The sequence below is a fragment of the Nelumbo nucifera genome, chromosome 8 (genome assembly GCF_055504915.1).
Source record: "Nelumbo nucifera cultivar China Antique chromosome 8, China Antique-T2T, whole genome shotgun sequence".
Taxonomy (NCBI): domain Eukaryota; kingdom Viridiplantae; phylum Streptophyta; class Magnoliopsida; order Proteales; family Nelumbonaceae; genus Nelumbo; species Nelumbo nucifera.
This window is the reverse complement of record NC_142656.1, coordinates 57,789,844-57,810,172: the sequence shown is the minus strand read 5'-3', so window position 1 is coordinate 57,810,172 and position 20,329 is coordinate 57,789,844. Positions and strand designations below refer to the sequence as shown.

The following is a 20,329-nucleotide window of genomic DNA, read 5'->3' as shown; positions in this document are numbered from 1 at the left end:
AGCCCTGGTGCAACATTAAAACACCAAAAACCTAAATATTATTCATCATTCTTCCTAGATAACATGGCTACCAAATGGAGTTCCTCCTCTCCTAGTGGCATAACTGCAGTCTGTAAACCAAAAATCAACAAACACAAGGCATAGTAAGTGAAAAAATGCTTTGAGAAGTTTAAAATAAACTTATAGAGGGAAATAGTAATTGAGTTGTATTTTCAGAAGAACTAAATGCTAACAAAGAAGCTGAAACACTTGGTTAGTCGGTAAAAAGTAATTGAGTTGTATTTTCTTCACATATTTTTGAATTTGTTACCAGTTAGAGAGATTTTGATATTTTGTTTTTTTACGATTTGTTATGTTGGAGTCGGAGCTCTACCAAGAAAGACCATTATTACCAGTACGATGCTGTATTATACGAATTAGCAGTCATAGTAATGTGAATAGAAACTGATCTTAACACCACCTCAGCAGTTGCCCACGAATATGTGCATTGTGGAACTCTTCTTCAATGGCAGAATCCTACAACAATCCCTCCTTGGTGACTGCAAAGGAAAAAAGAAATCTGGTTAATAACCAAAATGCAGAAAAGTACACCACTCATCTCCTATAGACTGGCTGCAGGGTTAATACTTGAAGAGCTTAATTAATTAATTATTACTTTCCGCCAGCTAAGGTTGTCTGGTCTCTTGAAGACGACAATGGACTCGATTGCAGCTGGGGAAGCCATTTTCCATTGGCAATAAAGGTTGTAAGCGGGACTCGATTGCTTCTTGGCAATAAGGTTGGTATAACTCAGGGCATGGGGTTGGAATTTGGGGAAAAATCTATGGGGGTTGGAATTTGGAGAGAAAGAGAGAATGGGAATGGTGACGTTTAATGGTGCTTCCTTATCTTGAAATGAATTTCTTTTTTAAAATGTAATTTAAATAATTGTTTTTGAAACCGGTTACCTGGGATAACCCATATTCACCGAAACAGAAAGTCGAATGTTGATTGGTCCAATACGGAAAATGTACTTTTTCCATATCATAGATTTTCCCTTATTTGATAAACAACAATTGTTTCATTCTGCTTCATAAATCAATCAATCACACGATTCACGAGGTGGAATGCCACAACATGACAGTGCCACGTGTCAGCATCAGGTAGGTACCCTGGGTTTAATCTCATTTTTTAATGGTCTATAACTTCCAGACCTAATTCCGTTAAATTTAGTGGAGGATAAATTTACAAAAATACCTATATTTTTTATTGTTCATCTTTCTTTTGCTTTGAAGTTTGAAGACTACCCCAACGAACATATCATACCAGCGTGAATTTACTTTTGCCGCATTCCAAAGGGCACATCGGCATTTTCATAATTTTATTAATTTAACAGAATTAGACTTAAAAATATAATCAATTTTGATAAACAACATAAGCTTACCACGTTTATGATTCCAATTGATTGGTCAGAAAATTTTCAGATATTATTTATAAAAGTTCAGGTGTTAAAGTGGCAAAAGTTACACCGGTGAGACTGGTAGCTACCTGCAATTTACCCCTTCTCATAATTCATAGTTACTGGTTATGGTTAGTCGTCTCGTCCGTTTTGGTTCGTTTGTGGGCAATATTCTTTCTCTCTCCGCGCGTGTGGCAGGCGCTATCCATGGCTTGCGGTTGCGGGGGAGAGTGCTCCATCTTCCTCAACACCTCTTCTCCCCTCCTTTCTCATCGGTCTCTTCCAACCAAACGGTTAAAAGGTATTTGCTGTACTTTATTTTCTTTTATTCACGACATGGTTACGCTGATTGATCTCTCTTCTCTCATTAATTCCTCCCATTCATTCGGATATTGGTACTTATATGGGAAGCGAATTGGTAATTCTGCACAGACAGAGCCACTCAATCAGTAGTAATGGGGATTACTAGATGCAGAGTACAAGTACCCTTCTCTTTTCCAGGTATTACAAGAAGGTCTGTACTCTGTATTTGACTTCATGCTATCTCACCAAACAATTACAACATTAATGGTTTCCTTCTTTCTTTCCCCTTCAAATGCAATTATGCAAATATCAGTTCTGCGGTTTCTGAAGTCAGTTGTGTTTTTCAGCAACAAGATTGAAGCAATCCAACTACCAAAGGCAGAGGTGTCAGGATCTAACTCTAACGTGAAGAAAGCTAATTTGTTTGCTAGGCGGAAGGAAAGTGTCAAGCTGCCGAATTATGACGATGGTTGTGGTGGGAATTTGTATCCCATTAGCGCATTTCTTAATCATCCTTCGGGGGTCGAAACCATATTGAACAAGGACGCCTTGCAAAGTCTTCAATCCTTGGATTCTAACACTTACAGGTGGGGAGGTCACCCCCTTCCACTCGTTTCTTCTTTTATTTACTGATAACTGATGACGCTGATGCCTCCTTTAAGCCTGTTATTAAGTTCTTTGGTTGATTGATGATGATGCGAGTTCCTTCTCAATTGCTACGATGCCAATAACCTTCACCACTGATCACTCAATAAAGTCACTCGATTTCTCTTTGAACATCTTTTTCTTGTATGTTCTAAGATTAGCAAATGACAATGCAACTCTCTTGCTAATAATGGGATTCATGCTTTTTTGGAAGGCTTTGCCACTCCGAGCTCTCTCTTTACTCTCAAGCTGAAGTTTTGGCTAAGAGTGACATTAGTTAGCTAAAAATCTATCTGGCAAGAATACTTAAGTTTCCAAAACTTGGCATTGTCGAACATCATATGGTATCAGTCTGTGAAGACATGCTCACTTTGCCACATAGCCAAAAAGTCCTTTTAGTATTACCTCAAGTTCCCATGTCAAAATACTCAGTGTAGAGTTGTGATGCTAGCATACATGTTGATAACCTCTTTACACTGATAAAAACCAATAAGCAATGCCACAGGCCCACAGCAAATTTGGGTCTTGCTCAAACAATGAGCAGGGGTAAGGAAAATTGGTTGACAGGTCAAGGTGGCAATGTCAAATTCCACATCAATATGCTTGACTAGTGTCATGTGCAGGTGCACTTTGCAGAAAATTCAACTTCTCAACTTTGAAGTGGCTCCTGTTTTGGATTTACGAGTGACAACAACAAACGAAGATTGCATAGTTGAGATGTTATCTTGCAAGGTGAGCTTTTCTTTCTATTCTTGACTTGACAAATTCTTTATTTCTTTTGATTTTATCTTGGCAAAAAAAATTCTTCATAGAACTCGTCATATTGAAAGAGATAAAGTACTTTGTGGTTTTCATCTATTTTAATTCGAAACTTCTTGTCAGGTGAGACTTTCAGCATGCCCCTAGAGGGAATCTAGAAGTATTTTGTCTTGGACACCACTGACTGAGGGATTCATAAAATCGAACTTTGATGGCAGCAATAGAGGGAATCTAGGACCCTCTGGTATAGGAGACTTATTTAGAAATGAGTGAAGTCATGTGGTGGCACTCTGTTTGGGTCCATTGGTCATGGGGATTCTTTGAGGGCAGAATTAATGGCAGTTGTGGAAGGGGTAGTCAAAGCAAAGGAATTAGGTTTGTGCAAGCTGGTTATAGAAGGTGACTGTCAATTGGTGATCAGGCTTTTACAAAATAAAGGGAATGACCTATGGAAGTATCAAAATGAACTAAAGAAGATTAAATGGCTATATAGGGGTATGGATGTGAGATGGCAATGGATTTAAAGTTCGGAAAATAGTATGTATGATAACTTGGCAAAACAAGAGGTGGGGAGAAATCAACTGTTTTGGGCTCAATTGTAATGTTTTTTAGTCTTTGGAGAAAAGCAATTTTACTCTGATGTTTTGCTTTAATTAATGAAAATTCCTTGATCCAAAAGAAAAATGTAGGAAAAAAAGGGAGAAAAATTTCTAGCAACAATCAGAGTTCACTAAAAGAGAAAAGGAACAAATACAAAGGTTATAAATTGTTAGGTTGAAGGTCTTTTATGTATTGATGGTTCGGCTGATAAGAGTTCTTATTAGTCTGTATTTGAGTTTAAGCTATTATGTACTGGGCCTGTGTTAATGGGCCTAAGCTTGTTTAGTGTTTTAAGTTGTCTGGGTGTCCCATCACTAATCAGGGGCATTCCAGTCTTTTTCTGTAACATTGTACTATACTCTAATATAAATAATAGTACTGTCGACTGGGCTATACAGTTCAACATTCTCAGCATCTCTTGGTCTCCTTCTCTCTTCTGCTACTTCAGCTACAGCATTTCAGCTTTCATGGTATCAGAGCATTGAGCACCTTCCTGGTTACAGCCGACACCATCTCCTCTCTCCTGCTGTCTTTCTTCTTTTTTTTCATCTTGGTTGCTGCTGTGAAACCCTAGGGTTGCAAGAGAACAACACAAGGTTCTAACCTAGGGTTTCCCTTGGTTGTAGGGCGCAAGGGAAGTAAGACCCAGAAGTTGATGTCCTACTAGACTGTTTCTAGTAGTTAGCAGTTATTCGACTGCTAAGAGAGGTCTGTATAGGACAGACCTAGTTGATGACTAATTTCAGCAGTCTTAGTATTGGCCGTAAGGAGGGGTACTCTCTTTACAGTTGCAGTACTCAAAGTTCAAGTGGAGTCTGCATAGCACAATAGTGGAGAGCCCTTAGTTACAGGTCGGTTAGCAGCCCAGAACACCTCACTTGCGACTGTAACTGAACTACCTCAGAACTGTGACAGTCTCGGCAAGTCTGAAACTGTGTTGAGAGCTGTCAGAACCTGCTGTGATCACTTCGGCTAATCAGAACCTGCTTTAGAACTACTTCAGAACCAGCTATGATCACTTCGACTAATCAGAACCTGCTTTAGAAGTGCTTCGGCTAGTCTAAATCAGTGTCATCTACACAGAGGCTGCAGTCAAGATGTCTTCAGTATCTGGAGAGGTTTCTTCTAGGGATAATAGACCTGCGACAAGGTCTTCAAATCTGGAAAACCCTAATCTGCACAGCTTGCAGATTACAAGTGTGCTACTAGATGAATACAACTTCAGGGAGTGATCAGTTTCAGCAATGCTGTTTATTACTTCCCGTGATCTCACAGGCTACCTAGATGGGAGCAAGAAGGAACCTGAGGTTGGCAGTATAGAGTATGCTGTGTGGCGCAAGGAGTATGCTGTCAAGGTTCAAGGGGAGGCAGTACTCATAACACAAAGAAATGGTCCCAACCATGTTTCGGATAGCGTTGGGATGAAGCTGATCGATGGTAACATTAAAGTGGTTTAGCACCTCCACTATTAGGGGGTGCAGGGGAAGACGCAGGCCAGCCTCGAGCTGTTCCTGGAAAATAACTATATCATCGGGACCATTCTCCCAAGGGAAGTTACCAGTGGGGAGACTGTAGACGAGGTCTCCAGGAAGGTGAAAATAGCGGATTAGAGACCTGAGTCTCTCCGCCGTCATAGAGGAAGGACCGAAGTGTTAGACAGTTGTATGCCCTTAGTTTCAATCAGAAATATGTATATTATGAATTTATTGTAAATGAATAAAGTACACATTTGATTCATGTTCCTGTGGTGTGTTTCTGTGTAATACCCTTAAACTAGACACTTAATGAGATTTGTGTTAGTTTAGAATGTTCACAGCCATTGGGTAAGTCTGGGGAGATTTATCCTGCCAAGGCTGACACTGGTGTGCTGCCAACTGTTGGGGTGGCTTGTCTCAGCTACCAGGTGAGACCCGAAGCACATGCAGTGTAAGATTAATAGAACCTTTGAACCGGACCAGATTTCCAGTATTGCCCTGGACCTTGAAGATAGATGGGCAAAACTAGAAAGTTACACCTAACCCCTAGACTCGATTATGATACTACACTAGGTGTCGGATTGGGCTGTCTTTGATGTACCAATCAGTGAGATCCTTAGCGGGGGTCAAAACCTGGGTATGTTGGGACAGTCCGAGAATTCATCTGAGTGGGTGATCATAGTGACAGGATCAGCCCCTTTGTCGGACAAAGGTAATGATCGGGGATGCACTCTCTCTGATGGAAACCAAGACTGTCGGCAGCCGATTTCAATTGTTGAGATTTTGTTTTGCAAAATATATTTATATAAAGATATATATATATATATATATATATATGTTATGGTTTCGAAATGATTTGCAAAAGGTTTTAATTCCCGGGATCCATGTAAGTAGAGAGTGCAACACTGTTCCTTGCAGTCGAGGGAGAGGTCCTCCCTTGTCGGCAGTGTTTGATCATTATGGGCTGAGAGGTTAAGTGTAAGACCATTGAGGATAATACCTGATGGGCTAATCTTGCATCTGCCCACAGTCCCTGAGTGTTACAAGGTGGCTTGGCCCAGGGACCACTTAGGGTAAGTGTTGGGCCCATAGAGCCCATAAGATGGGTTTTAGGGGGTGCACTGTCCATAACAGTGTATTCGGCCAGGCCTTGTAACAAAGGCTGGGCTGAACCCATGTGGCTGATGTGTAGATCAATGTTTGGGTCCCACGCCATACAAGGAAGCCCAACTGGGCAGCAGTTTGGAAGGCTAAGTGAGTACATAACCTTAAATGGGCCTTAAGCCCATTTCGAACTGGGCTGATTTGATCAGTCAATTAAAGGGGGCGAATTCTGAGATGGATCAGCTGATAGGATTGGGCCTAGACCCTATCCACTTAGAAAGTCCAAGATCTAAATAAGATTTAGATCTGGAAGCCTCCTAATTAAATTAGCAGATGGCTGATCTGATCTGCAGATAAGATAAGGGTTCTCCCTTATCACTTAAAGGGACTTCTAATCTAAATATAATTTGGATCAGCAGCTCCTAATAGGATTAGGAGCTGATCCTTTTAAATCTATAAAAGGAGGAGGGGGCGGCAGCCTTTAAACATGCAACCTGAGACTCTTGTCTTCAGAGCTGAAATCACAGAAGAGAGATTTCTGCAACCTCTACAAAATCCTTCTTGCCGCCGCCATTACCTTTAGTTCGATCTCCAGTTCTTGGGAGAAATCAAGATCTGATCTTGATACCAATCTTTTGGGAAAAGATTGATTGGAGTTGTACTCACAAGCCATCCAGTTGATTCTTGCGAAGGGTCAAGTTCTTTTGAAGAACATTGCTGATTCTACTCCATCCTGCACTGCGCCATCTTCAATGGGAGCAGTCTTTGGATCCTTCCTTGGGCGTGAACACCTCCATTGGGAGATACTAATTCTCTGTATCAGGTACATCCTCCCTCCTACTCCTTTTGGTTCAGATCTGGTTTGGTTCATGGTTCAAGATTGATCCTTGAAAAATATGTTTTTCTAAAATAGGGAATTCGATTCCCTGCAAAGATGGGAGAAATTTTTTGAAATTCGCCCAGTCCATTCCATAAGACTTAGGCGTCCATGTGATGGATATCCCATCCTTCACGAAGGTGTCAGGCTCCCTCCCCCGAGAAGTAGAGGCCACATCACCGGAGGTCTCCCAAACCTCCGAAACCTGCTCCCAAGCTCCCCCCGAGCTCGAGGGAGCATCGTCGTCCTGGTTATCGTCCCGGTAATAAGTATGGTACGGATACCTAGACATGATTGACAGTGATTGAGACTCACCGGAAAAGACGAAACGAAGTGAACGGAAGAGCTCGAGTAGACTAGATGGATGCGCGACCTCAGAATCCGAAGACAGCAAGATAGAATGAAAGGAAATGAAGCCTAGGGGGCCCTCCTATTTATAGCCATTATGCCTTCGAATCAACGGCCCAGATTAAGACAGATCTGACGGTTCGCAGTCAAGCTGACCGCACGCCTTCTGAAACCAAAATGTGACTGGCTGCACGTCTCCCATGATTGAGGTAATGGCGGTTGCACGACATCTGGAGTTAAGAGCCGCTTCGGCGCGTTTTCGGTATTCAAAAAGTCAGAAATCCCCTGATTCCTACGCATGCATTTAATATGAGCAGTCAATCAAGTTTGAATTTCGGTCAAATCAACCCGTCACACTTCATGAACTCCTCACGCTAAGGCAGCACTCTTAGCCCAAGGAGTGGGGGGCAATTGATGGAGGATGATTTGACCCGACCTACTGAGACGATGACATGTGGATCTGACTCAGCACGAGCAATAGCTCAGCATCATGGCCTAACCACAACTAAGTAACGAGCCTGTAGAGCAGCTCGCTACGTCATAGCTCGCTATAGGGGGAGCTCACTACAACGCGAACACCAGGTCCCCCGAGCTACTGAGAAGGGAATACTCCAAGACTGTTTCAGCTCGCGAGCTAGGGAAACCAGCTCGCGCCAGCACTTGGGCAGAAGAACTGCCCCAGAGACCAACCTTGATGAAGGTCACCTCGAAGTACCCCTAAGAGCTTGCTACAAAGTAGCTCGCGGCAAGGATAGCTCACTACGAAGTAACTTGCGACTGAGTGATGCGACACTCTCAGGAAGCTTCCATCTGACAAGACCGTACCGGTCAGGCTGCGCTACGTCTCTTGACTGGCGGCGCAGTCCTTGTCCTTTCGACAGTTTGCACCCATGTCTCTCGACAAATGGAGGCGTGCCTGCCCCTTTGGGACGTGTCACTCAGTCGAGCAGATAGTACACTATAACGATCACCTGCGCAGACCTGGCAGGTAACGGCTGTGATAGGAGCCCAGTGGCGGTTACACCCGATTTGACAAGAACTCCCCTATAAAAGCCTTTTAGGCGAAGGGGAGAGACACATTCACTCTCTCTAGGATTTTCATCTGAACTTGAATTATCTTACTTGCTCACGAGTTAACCTCACGAGCACAGTGATCTAGCACGACCTACACTCTTTTCTTCCTCTCCAGCGTTCTAACTTAAGCTTCGGAGTATTCCTGCCGGGCAAATCCCCGAGAATCCTTCTTTTTCGTCTTCTCAGGTGTCATCCGTTGCCAACAAGGAGCCAGTCAGCAGCCAGCTAGGAGTGCTCGGTATGAAAACCCCTTTCTCTGTTTTGTGTCCCACTCTTCCAGACTTTCCCCTTCCTCCTCGGGTCTTTGGCTGTATATGTTTCATACATGTGAAGGATCCAAAGAAGATCAAGCTGGATCCTAAGGCTACAAAGGGAATATTCTTGGGGTACTCTCCTACACAAAAGGGTTACAAGTGTTATGACCCTGTCTCCAAGAGAAAGTATGTCACCAGAGATGTGGTCTTCTTTGAGTCTCAACCCTATTTTCAGTCTTCTCAGAATCCTCTTCAGGGGGAGACTAGCGGATGGAAGAGGATTCTCATTCTCCCTTCTTTTTTGTTCCCCTATCTGCCTCGGGTCTTCCATCTTCTTCTTCTACTCCTGGTTGTGGCATTCCGGGTCAACCCAGTGAGGCTTCCACTGTGTCGGTTACCTCTCCTGATGCTGCAGATGTTCCTGAAGGCTCCAGTAGGCAACAGAAAGAGATACTCACATACAACAGAAGAAAAAAGGGCCCTCAACCTCATGACAGCAACCGGTTGGACTCGGATCAATCTGTCTCTACAATCCAAGGTAATTCCAACTCACATATTTCTGATTTGGATCTCCCTATTGCTCTCCGTAAGCCTATCCGCTCTTGCACCACCCAGCACCCCATTGCTAATTTTGTTTCTTACTCACATTTATCTCCTGCCTATCACTCCTTTGTGTCTGCTCTTTCCTCTATGCGTGTTCCTTCTAGGTACTCAGAGGCTGTGTCTGATCCAAGGTGGAAAGGAGCTATGAATGAAGAGATGAAAGCCCTAATGAAAGCAAGAACTTGGGAATTAGTGGATCTGCCAGAGGGGAAGAGCACTGTTGGGTGCAAGTGGGTGTTTACTGTAAAGCACAGGGAGGATGGGTCTATTGAAAGGTACAAGGCCAGACTTGTGGCAAAGGGGTTTACTCAAAAAGAAGGGATTGACTACAAAGAAACCTTTGCCCCAGTAGCAAAGCTCAACACAATTCGGGTTCTACTGTCACTAGCAGCAAATTCTTCATGGGAACTTCATCAGCTGGATGTGAAGAATGCCTTCCTAAATGGTGACCTTCATGAAGAGGTATTTATGGAACCTCCACCAGGCTATGACTTTGGTAGAAAGGTGTGCAAACTGAGGAAAGCATTATATGGGTTGAAGCAATCTCCCCGTGCATGGTTTGAGAGGCTTTGTGGGGCCATGAAGAAGGTGGGGTACACTCAGAGTGGTGCAGACCATACCTTGTTCATAAGGAGACAGGATAGCAAACTTACGACACTCATTGTTTATGTGGATGATATGGTAATTACCGGGAATGACTTGGAAGAGATAAGAAGACTGAAGGAGTTTTTAGCTTCGGAATTTGAGATCAGACTTGGGCCATTTGAGATATTTTCTTGGGATTGAAGTTGCTAGGTCAAGAGAGGGAATCTACATATGTCAGCGGAAGTATGTTCTTGACCTCCTAGAGGAAACATGCATGATAGGGTGTAGGTCAGCAGATACTCCAATAGAACAGAATCATGGCCTACAGGAATCAATAGGGGAGGACTACTGTGATAGAGAGAGATACCAAAAATTGGTAGGGAAGCTGATATACTTATCCCTCACTCGGCCAGATATTGCTTATGCTGTGCATGTTGTCAGTCAGTTCATGCACTCTCCAAAAATCCCTCATATGAAAGCAGTTGAAAGGATTCTCAGGTACTTGAAGACTTGCCCAGGAAAGGGAATTCTATTCAGGAAAAACAATAAAATTGAAATTGAAGCTTATACTGATGTAGATTGGGCTGGTTCTGTTGGAGACAGAAAATCAACTTCAGGATATTGTACATTTGTGGGAGGGAACCTGGTCACATGGCGCAGTAAGAAGCAGAATGTAATTGCTAGATCAAGTGCGGAAGCAGAATATCGAGCTATGGCTCACCGGGTTGCTGAACTCCTATGGCTCAGGACCCTTCTTAATGAGCTTGGTATTAAAGTTGAGGGTCCTCTCAGACTATATTGTGACAACAAGGCTGCCATCAACATTGCAAATAACCCTGTGCAACGTGACAGGACAAAACATATTGAGATTGATCGACATTTTGTTAGAGAGATAATAGTCTCAGGAGAACTCTGCATTCCTTACACTCCATCCGAGATGCAAATTGCAGATGTACTGACTAAAGGGTTGGCTGCAGCAAAGTTCATGGACCTTCTTGGCAAGCTAAACATGATTGACATCCATGCTTAGCTTGAGGGGGAGTGTTAGGTTGAAGGTTTTTATGTATTGATGGTTCGACTAATAAGAGTTCTTATTAGCCTGTATTTGAGTTTAAGTTATTATGTACTGGGCCTATGTTAATGGGCCTAAGCTTGTTTAGTGTTTTAAGTTGTCTAGGTGTCCCATCACTAATCAGGGGCATTCCAGTCTTTTTCTGTAACATTGTACTATAATATAAATAATAGTACTGTCGACTGGGCTATACAGTTCGACATTCTCAGCATCTCTTGGTCTCCTTCTCTCTTCTGCTACTTCAGCTACAGCATTTCAGCTTTCATAAATTACAAAAAAAGTGTACAAAAGGGACTATGATACATCATTCTGAAATTCTCCACACCACTATCACCAACAGAGATAAATCACCACCAACACACTATGCTCTCCACCACATGAGATTCACATCTATGTAGATTCAGCAGCTCATACGATGTGCTAAACCACACCACAATCAACCTATTGCATACAGTCCATCTTGGTAACAACCTATTAGAGTTCCTTAAGCTTCCACATGCACCATCAACATGTCACCCATGATGACCACAGCAAGAAGGAAGAAAAGGAGAGATTGCAGCCTACCAACTTGAGTTCTTTATTTCCTAACAGAAAATCAAGCACTGGAACACCAAGAAAGAAGATTGCAGATCTGTATAAGAGTGATCGCAGCCTTAGACAATCTCCCATAGAGGTCGGATACCATGAAAGGTAGATTTTGTTCAGCATAGGTTAAGAAAGGAGACTGTATGAACAGAAAGAGAGGAGAAAGAAAGAGGAAATAAAGAAAAGAGGGCAGAAGAGAAAGTAAACTCTCCCTAGGCAGTGAGACCCTTTGTATATTAGTTATCATGGGGATGGGATACATAAACATTACTAGTCCTATTTCAGTGTGGGAGATTTAACTTAAATATATACAAGCTAGTAAAACCATAATTAACATAGAATAGTGTAAATAGACCAAATTACCACTATTCAAATGACCATTTCTAGCAACAACTTGGATGACTCCTTATAGACTCCAATTTGGACTAGGAAACTGATCTAAGACAACTTCTGATTGATTTATAACTATGAAAACCCATGATGACACTCAAATAAGGACTCTTAACTCCCTAGCAACATTAGAAATTACTAAAATTAGTAAATTGTGATATATTATATATAGCATTTATGGGAATTACTATAAATAGTATCTGAAAGTTCTCATAAACAGTACTTCATAAATAACAGTAAATTTCTAGAAAACTTAAAACCCTATTTCCAGGGCACCTATAACTTCAATATAAGAAGGGCATCTCAAGTAGATCCCACTCTTGGTTTTCACCAATTCTTCTCCTGTGAAATTCCCTTGAGATGAGAGTGAAGCCAAAAGATTTTTTAATGCTATTTCTTTCTTCTCTTTAGATCTGTTATCTTCTTTTTGAGATTCTAAAGGAACTCAGATTGATCTAACCAAATACATGCTGTTGCACCAAATTTCCTCTTCTGGAAAAACTTGACTCGTTGAGATTGGAAGACAGCTAGGTATTCTGTCTTTGGGCAAATGTGTAAGCAATAAAGTACCTGTATTCCTCTCAAGCTCAGGTATTGGCAAATTATGTCCAGGCATCAATGTGATATACTTATTACCTGTAAAGAATGAATAAGCATTTGCCTACTATTATCTTCTACATCACGTTTTTATAACCCTTGTTGTCCCAGGAACTGTAGCAAATTTTAGTAGGCATGGAACAAGTAACCAAGCTTCACTGCTCCACTTTTTTTTTTTTTTTATCAATGATAGAAAAGTTTCATCGAGGAAAAAATGGTTACAAGGAAAGGGAGAGGTAAACCCTCTTAATCCTCTCCCAAGGAAAACCCTCTTAACCCTCTTTACCCACTGTAACTGAATTTTCAAGTCCTGTGCTAGCCGATTGAACAATCTTTTTTCATTAGAAAACTTCCATTGACCATTCTCTTCTTTTTGCAGACAGCCAATAACCAGTTTTGAATCCCCTTCAACAATGAGCTCGCGACAATTCAACTCATTAGCCTTCTTCACTCCTTCCATCAGTGCCAAGAAGTGAGTCACCAACACTAGTAGGAGAAGAAAATAAAGCAATGCCTCTTCCTCTTCATCCCAAAGGTTCTACCGTTGCCAGATAGCCCAGGTTACCTTCACTACTGCCATCAAAGTTAAGTTTAGCGAATCTAGAAGCTGGTGGAGACTAAAGGGGGCTAACCTTGGTTTGTGCAGGGGCCGAATCAGCCACATCCTTCCAATTCCTTCTGATCATATCTGTGGAGATACCTTTAAACATTCCAGAGACTGCACCACACTGTACTACTCTAATAGTAACTACCTCAGTAATGGCCTCCTTACTCCTTGCCAGAAAGAATTCTTGAGTTCTTTTCTTTCCAAATTGTCTAGCATATAGCAGCCCTAACACACCTCCATAGAGCTTTTGAAACAAAGGGGCAGGATTTAAGGTTTGCATTGTTAACTCATACCATCCTATATGGTTTTGGGTGTGATTCCACTTAAGGACCCAATTTAAAGAACTCGACAGTACAAAAAACACCATTGGATGAGAAATTGGGAAAAACTGATTTCTTTCTACATGGATTCTTGATTCCATGCTTGTATGGTCAATTTTGCCCATCCAACTAGTTCTCTAGGAAACATCCACCTCCATTTCTCCTTTGTTATGAATTATCAAACCAAGGTAACAAAAAAGGTAATCTCTTGGTCACTAATCCCAATTGTACCCTGATATCCACTCAATTATTAACAGAAGAGGTCACTTCAAGGTTTATTTTGGTATCCATCTGCCCATCTCCGATCTCTTGGTTAGAAAGCAGCAGTTGGTGCAAAAAATGCTGGAGGTTAGGGGCATATCCAATTCACCCTCCCAAGACCCTGAATAGCAGGGACCAACATTGGATAATGGCTCTGTCTCTTGTCAAATTTGTGTGTAGGACTTAGTGGTTTAGGAGAGATGAAGAAGAGGAGAGAAGGGTTAAGTCAAGTGACCCCAACCTCTCAATACATTTTATTTCTTAACATGTTAAAGGTAAAATTCCAACATTTCCCCCATAAACATGAATGTATATCCATAGAGCTCAAATACATGAAAATATCCCAAAAATACCCTTATATGTATGTATGTATGTATGTATGTTCTGTCCTCTTGATAAAACATACCCTACCCTTGTTGTATCTTTTGGCTTTAATCATTAATAAATTCTCTGTTATTCATAAAAAAAATCAATATAGAAAGATGGAATAATTGTATCCATATGCATGTCCTAGGTCACAGTGAATGGAGAGTCATATCCTGTTTCCCACTTCTGTCCTCTGTGTCTGTATCCATATCTGGGCACTGTGGCTGTGAACCCCACTTAAGTAATATAATGTAGATGATGAAGTTACATAGGTTATGTTCTAGCATTAATATGTCAAGATTGTAAAATTTAGATATCTTGTGCAGATATTTTCAACATTTTGTATTATTTACTGCATTATAATCTCATCAGAAGTATATATTTTATAATTGCTAATCTAGCCTCATGATTTTTTTTGCATGGTAATTAGAACCGTTAAATGTCTATCCCATGTAGTTGGTGTAAAGCTTTGTTAGACAGAGTGGGTTCCTTGATCAACTCTCAAATTTATGAGGATTTAGCCAGTACATATATATCCTATCATGCAAGAAAGCTGAAATATTCTGATGTCTGAGAACATTGGAACAATATGTAATGATATTTGAATATGAATTCAAGATATAATGTGTCATGTTTCAAATAATACCTAGAGCATGCCACAATGGAATGACAATAGGAATGTGCAAAGGCCAAGAGCTACTCCTTTGTGAAAGTTGTAAGGGTAAATGCAGAGATTCCCCTTATGTTAGGTGATTTTCCCTTTCCAAGGTGCTTATAAGCCCTGAATGGACTGTCAATGTATCCCCTGAATCACCTCTAGAATCCCCTCCCACTCCAGAGAGGCTCAGATAAAATTTCTTTACTCATTTTCCTAGCACAAAATACTATTGCTAATGTTGGTAAAATTGATTTGGGTCTTGGGAGGGATGGGCTGTATACAGACCTAGCATTTGGCATATCATTGCACATAGTAGCTGCTCCAAGACTCAAACCTGTGTTTTCATGATTATTGGTCTGAGCTTTTACCATTAACCAAGCAATGGGCCCTAGCACAATCATTGCTAATCAAGTAAAGGGGAAAAAGGAAAGGAAGAAAAAGGAACAAGGAGTTCTTGTCTTTTCTTTGTTGCGGAACTGTTGCAGTGGCAATTTTATTGCCATTAATGATGTGGTGGTTAACTGGCATCCCAGATGGTCCATGGGGCCTGAGTTCACTTTATCAGGGAGGCCAAAGCCTTCACCTTTACTATGAACATCTGGTTCTAGAGAACCTTAGGGACTGTCAGTTTCGTTGTAGTTTTGTTTGGCCATAATTGGGTCCTATAGCTCTAGTTTTTTATTTTATTTTATTTCCGCTGGTGAAATCATTACTATGTAGGAGTTGTCTTATATGAGTTTGCCTCAATGAGGGCCCTTTTCTTATGGTCCTTGTTTAGCTTTGTGACACTCCTGCTCTCTTTTACTCAGGGTTCCAATTCATTCTTTTTATTTATTTTTTCTGATTAACACCATCATTATCTATGAAATAGATATATGCCACAAGTATTGAATATGAACAACAAACATGACATTGGATGGATATTTAAAAGCATGGATTCCATATATCACAACTCTTTTTTTTATTACATTTTCACATATTGCATTAATATTTGAGACATAACCTTTTGTTGGTTCAAGTTATACATATGTTCAGGTAATGCATTTGCTTGGTCATGCAAAATTTATATATATTTTTTTGTTAATGTTCTTTCTTTACATAACAGTTTGAGGGTTCAGAGGCCATGGAATGCCAGAATGACCATTTCTCAGGTACATATTTTGGACTAATATAATGATTTGTAAGTGTGCAACCAAATCAAGATGGTTCCTAGATGAATGATACTTGGCTTATGGTTCAAACTCAACATGATACCAGTCATGTTGGTTTCTATCCAAGTTTCCATAACTTTTGAACTTGAAAAGAACACCTTGTCAATGCTTTTGCAGTCATGGGGTTGTTAAAATCCCTAAAAAAACTAAAAAAAAAATTATCACCACACTTGCATACTTGGATGTGCGACCTTGTGTTATTGAGTAAGAAAAGAAACAAATCACTATGTATGCTATAAGTAACTTATATTCCTTTGATTTTTCATGGTGAAAATACATGTTCTTCAACCTTTGTCTTCAATATGCAGCATCCATGGTAAATCACATGAAGTGGGATGCAAGTACTTCTGAGCCATCATTGGATGTGGACGTGAAGTTGAGTATCACTCTTGAGGTCATTTATCTTCTCCTTTAAGCTTAAGAAGATCAATATACATATTTGCAAGTTACTTATTCATTGTAGCATGTCTGAGGTAAATGTTATTGCATCATTATAAAATAAGATTGCTTATGCTTTGTTGAATGATCTGAACTGAGTTTCTTCTAACCACACGACAATCTAATGACATGTTCAAAAGATCATCTTCAGATCCCAATTCAGATTTTAGGGTGGAAATAACATTCCTCTTCCTCATATGTAATACCTTAAACCCTTCCTGACTATTAAGCAGTTGACACGGCTAATGACAAATGACAACATTTGGCATATGACTTAATCATTCTCAGTTCCCTGCATATTTCGGGATAGAAAAATATCTACATGGCTTTGTAAATGAAAGCTGATCTAATTTGGAGAGAATGGCTTGGTGCAAATGGATTGATAAATGTTCAGTTCCATTTCAAGCATTCAGAGTTTAAGAATTGCATCCATATTTAGCTTTATTCAAGTTTTGATTTAATTTGACTGTCAAAAACAAGCCAACAAGATTACTTTAAAAATTGTTGTCGAGATATTTTGTACTGAAGTTCAGAACTGATGCAAGTTTTTCTCAAGCAGCCTATTGAATTTAATATTCAGTACTCTAATTATACTCTGTACATGTGATCAAGTGAGATATCATTATGGTTCTATTGACTTGCTTGATCACATTCAATTTACCTCAAGTGGAAGAGGTTATTATTATACTTTATGCAATGAACTAATGATATTGTTTTAGTTCTGCTTTGTGTACCATTTACAGATATATACACGACCGTTCACTTTGCTTCCAGTGTCTGCTGTTGAGAACCCTGGAAATTTGTAAGTTACTAAAATTTTGTTGAAATTGTTTTATTGTCTATCAGAAATGAAGCATGAATGCTAGTGAAAATAGGTACTGTGCTTCTGGAGTTGCTTAAACCTCTCAACTTTTTTTCCATAGCATTACATATTGCTGAAACATTGTAGTGCACTTTCTAGAGTTATTCTCTGAAGCAAAGCTTCTTGGAAATATCCTTTGAGACCATACAAATCCTGATTGCTGGTTCTCAATTGAGATGTGTGCTCCCATCTTTGATTGTTGTTAGTATTCAGGGACCTCACCTGCTTAAGCTTTTAGGTTGAAAGGTTCCCTGGCATAGTACTGGAGCCTGCTTGACCAAGTGATATATTGTTTGATCCTCATCACCCCCATATTTAATTAATTAAATTTCAGCACAAGGTATGGGTGGCCCTGTGCTTGCCCATGCCTTCAAGCCCGATAGGCTTTTGCTTGAGGGGGTGTGTTAGAGAATAAAGACCTATTCAGGGACCTCACCTAACAGATTAAACTTTTAGGTTGAGTGGTTCCCTGACAATTGTGATTTGCCTTTTCAACATGACTAAGTATTTCTATTGCTTCTATTACATTGAGACTCGTTAATCTGTGCAAATGTGGTCACATACAGAATCATGCAAAGACTGGTAGATAAACTTGTTTCTCTACTTGTTGAGAGGCTACTCCAAGATTATGACAAGTGGGTTCAAGAGCAATTAGAAATTTCTCCATGAATGCCTCCATAATATTTCACTTTCAGTAAGTTTCTGAAACTGTTGGCCTGCACTTTCTTGAGTATTCTGTGCGTGGGTTTGTGATCAAGTTGATTCAGGTCTTCAAGAGATTTTTTTCACTTTTCATTCATTTTGATATAACGAATGGGTATTGAGCTGATAATCACACATAGTCTTAAGATTGTATGTGCGCCATTTGTAGTGCTCTGCCTGCTTGTGTTTATGGTTGCACATCCATGTGTAACAGGTTTTGGAATAGTCCCTGAACCAATTTCTTATAACTGTAATTTGGAATTTTCACCTTGTATGGTTAGCCCATGCAACATATTACCACTTGATAAGTTTGTCCATAAAAACCATAACTATATTACTCATAATTTACTTTCTGTAATCAGTAAACATAATTATATTACTCTCAAGATATTTAAGTCCATTGCTTTGTTTTGTGTTCTCGGTAGTACATTGTTGTTGAGGCATAACAGAAAAACAAAAAGCGACAGCTTTTAAAAGTCCTAATGCCTAGATCCAATCCATATCTTTTCACGACAGAACAGCTAGATCCAATCCCATGATTTTCTTTGATTCAATATAAGATTTATAGTTGCAGTCCTGTGGATATCCTTTTGAGTTTTGAGACTGTCTTGCCTGTTTGAGAGGCTCCATAAATGTGAGAGGCTAAGGGTGTAAACTTGCTTTAAAAATCTTTACTTTTTTCTAACCTCTTGTTCTTTTTAATATCAAAGCAATCTCTTATACTAAAGTCATTTGATCCCAAAATGGTGGCTATCTCACTGACTTGAGGAAACAGAGCGAGAGGGGAACTATTCCGTTAGTCTTTGCATCTTGGAGGTTTAACCTGCACTGGCAGAGAAGTTTAATTAGAAACAATACAAGGGAAATGATGAGGGGTCGAGATATGGTATGACACTTGAATCTTCGAGTGTCTCGGTTTGTGGGGTGTCTCAATGGTCCCCTGATGCAGATAGGGCAGCTAATGGACTTCAGAAATTTGATTATCTTGGATTCGGATTATCTGTTGATCCGAGTCAAATTTTACAATGTGCATGTTATTAATAATTGAATTGAATGCGGATTCAATTCCATCAAATCTTATTAAAATCTGAGTCCTATTATACTATACTAAATATTTATTTTAATATATAAATTTATATGTAATAAATTCAATGTTTCATAAATATACACATATATATTAATTTACTATATGTGTGTTAAAAATAATTATTTTCCACACTTAAAACAACAGTAATTAAATAGGGTATCTTACCCCTATATATCTTGAATTGCTTTATTCAGCTTAATTAAGGATTACTTGATTAGGTAATTAAGATCAAAGCGGTTATTCTCCCGGCAAATTTTTTGCTGGATATCTCATTGACAACTTTGTGTATTATAAAAAGGAAATGTATAGGACTAGAAAAGTTAAACTAAATTAACTCAGTATGTAATTAATTTGCCAGGTGAAGAGGGAAGTTGAGGATATGGTCAAGTGTTTAAAAGCCCCATGATCTTTGAAATTGATTTTCTAGCAGCTTCTAACGATCCAAAAGAAAATGATTAAGCTGCTAGGGACAAGCTTGAGGCTTGCTCTATTTACTATTTAGGAACTTCAATTGATGTCCCATTTTTAGATTTTGATGAAAGTCTATAATTTGAGGCATCAGTTACACAAAACGATGAATCCACAAGACGTTTTAATTTAGGGTAAATGTCTGAAACCTCCCATGAAGTTTTAGGCTGTTGCAAAAACCTCCTCTTAAGTTTGATAATTGCAGTCACTTCCCCTAAACTTTATGTCACAGTTGCAAGTAGACCCCTCCTATTGAAATCCTCTAAAAGGAGGCATGGAAATGTCCAAAATATCCATGCAATTACTATTGAGATTAGTTTTTATGGAAAAAAGCAATACAAACTTTATGAAAGCAAAAAAAAGGGAATTTAAAATTGCAGTTTTGCCTTTGGGTGATTGGTATGAAGGGCAAATTTGGAAAAAATAATTCAATTTGAGAAAAGAGATTGGAAGGATTTTGGGGTAATGATTCATATGTAGAGAAAACTTAGATAATAAACATTTTGGTCAAAGTAACTACAAGGATTCTAACCAAGGGGGTCTAGTTGCAACTTTGTCTAAGGAAGGGTGATAGCGTCTCCTGTAAGAGAAGTGGCTAGATAACAAGGGAGGAGGAAAAGGAGCCAAACAGAAGAAAAGG

General features: G+C 39.8%; 1 protein-coding gene across 5 annotated transcripts; it reads left to right on the top strand.

Moving 5' to 3' along the window:
- The first annotated feature begins 1,551 nt into the window (after nt 1-1,551).
- Nucleotides 1,552-18,534, top strand: LOC104612648 (DUF1997 family protein, putative (DUF1997)). 5 transcript variants are annotated; one of them, XM_010280154.3, is made up of 8 exons: nt 1,568-1,739; nt 1,871-1,952; nt 2,089-2,328; nt 3,010-3,118; nt 16,027-16,072; nt 16,441-16,526; nt 17,290-17,372; nt 17,999-18,534. In XM_010280154.3, the coding sequence occupies exons 1-8, from the start codon at nt 1,646-1,648 to the stop codon at nt 18,099-18,101; spliced, it is 843 nt and encodes a 280-aa protein (XP_010278456.1). In that variant the 5' UTR covers nt 1,568-1,645; the 3' UTR covers nt 18,102-18,534. The 5 variants fall into 5 exon arrangements, with proteins under 5 accessions (XP_010278457.1, XP_010278456.1, XP_010278460.1 ...); XM_010280158.3 differs by having other exon boundaries at nt 1,569-1,739; nt 16,441-16,508; nt 17,314-17,372; XM_010280157.3 differs by having other exon boundaries at nt 1,574-1,739; nt 17,314-17,372.
- The last annotated feature ends 1,795 nt before the right edge of the window (nt 18,535-20,329 follow it).

What these genes read in the sequence shown, in the direction of transcription:
- LOC104612648 (XM_010280154.3), top strand. Translation starts at nt 1,646, where the DNA reads ATGGCTTGCGGTTGCGGGGGAGAGTGCTCCATCTTCCTCAACACCTCT. An exon ending in TCCAACCAAACGGTTAAAAG is followed by an intron (nt 1,740 to 1,870) that starts GTATTTGCTGTA and finishes AATTCTGCACAG; the next exon opens with ACAGAGCCACTCAATCAGTA. An exon ending in TTGAGATGTTATCTTGCAAG is followed by an intron (nt 3,119 to 16,026) that starts GTGAGCTTTTCT and finishes TTTACATAACAG; the next exon opens with TTTGAGGGTTCAGAGGCCAT.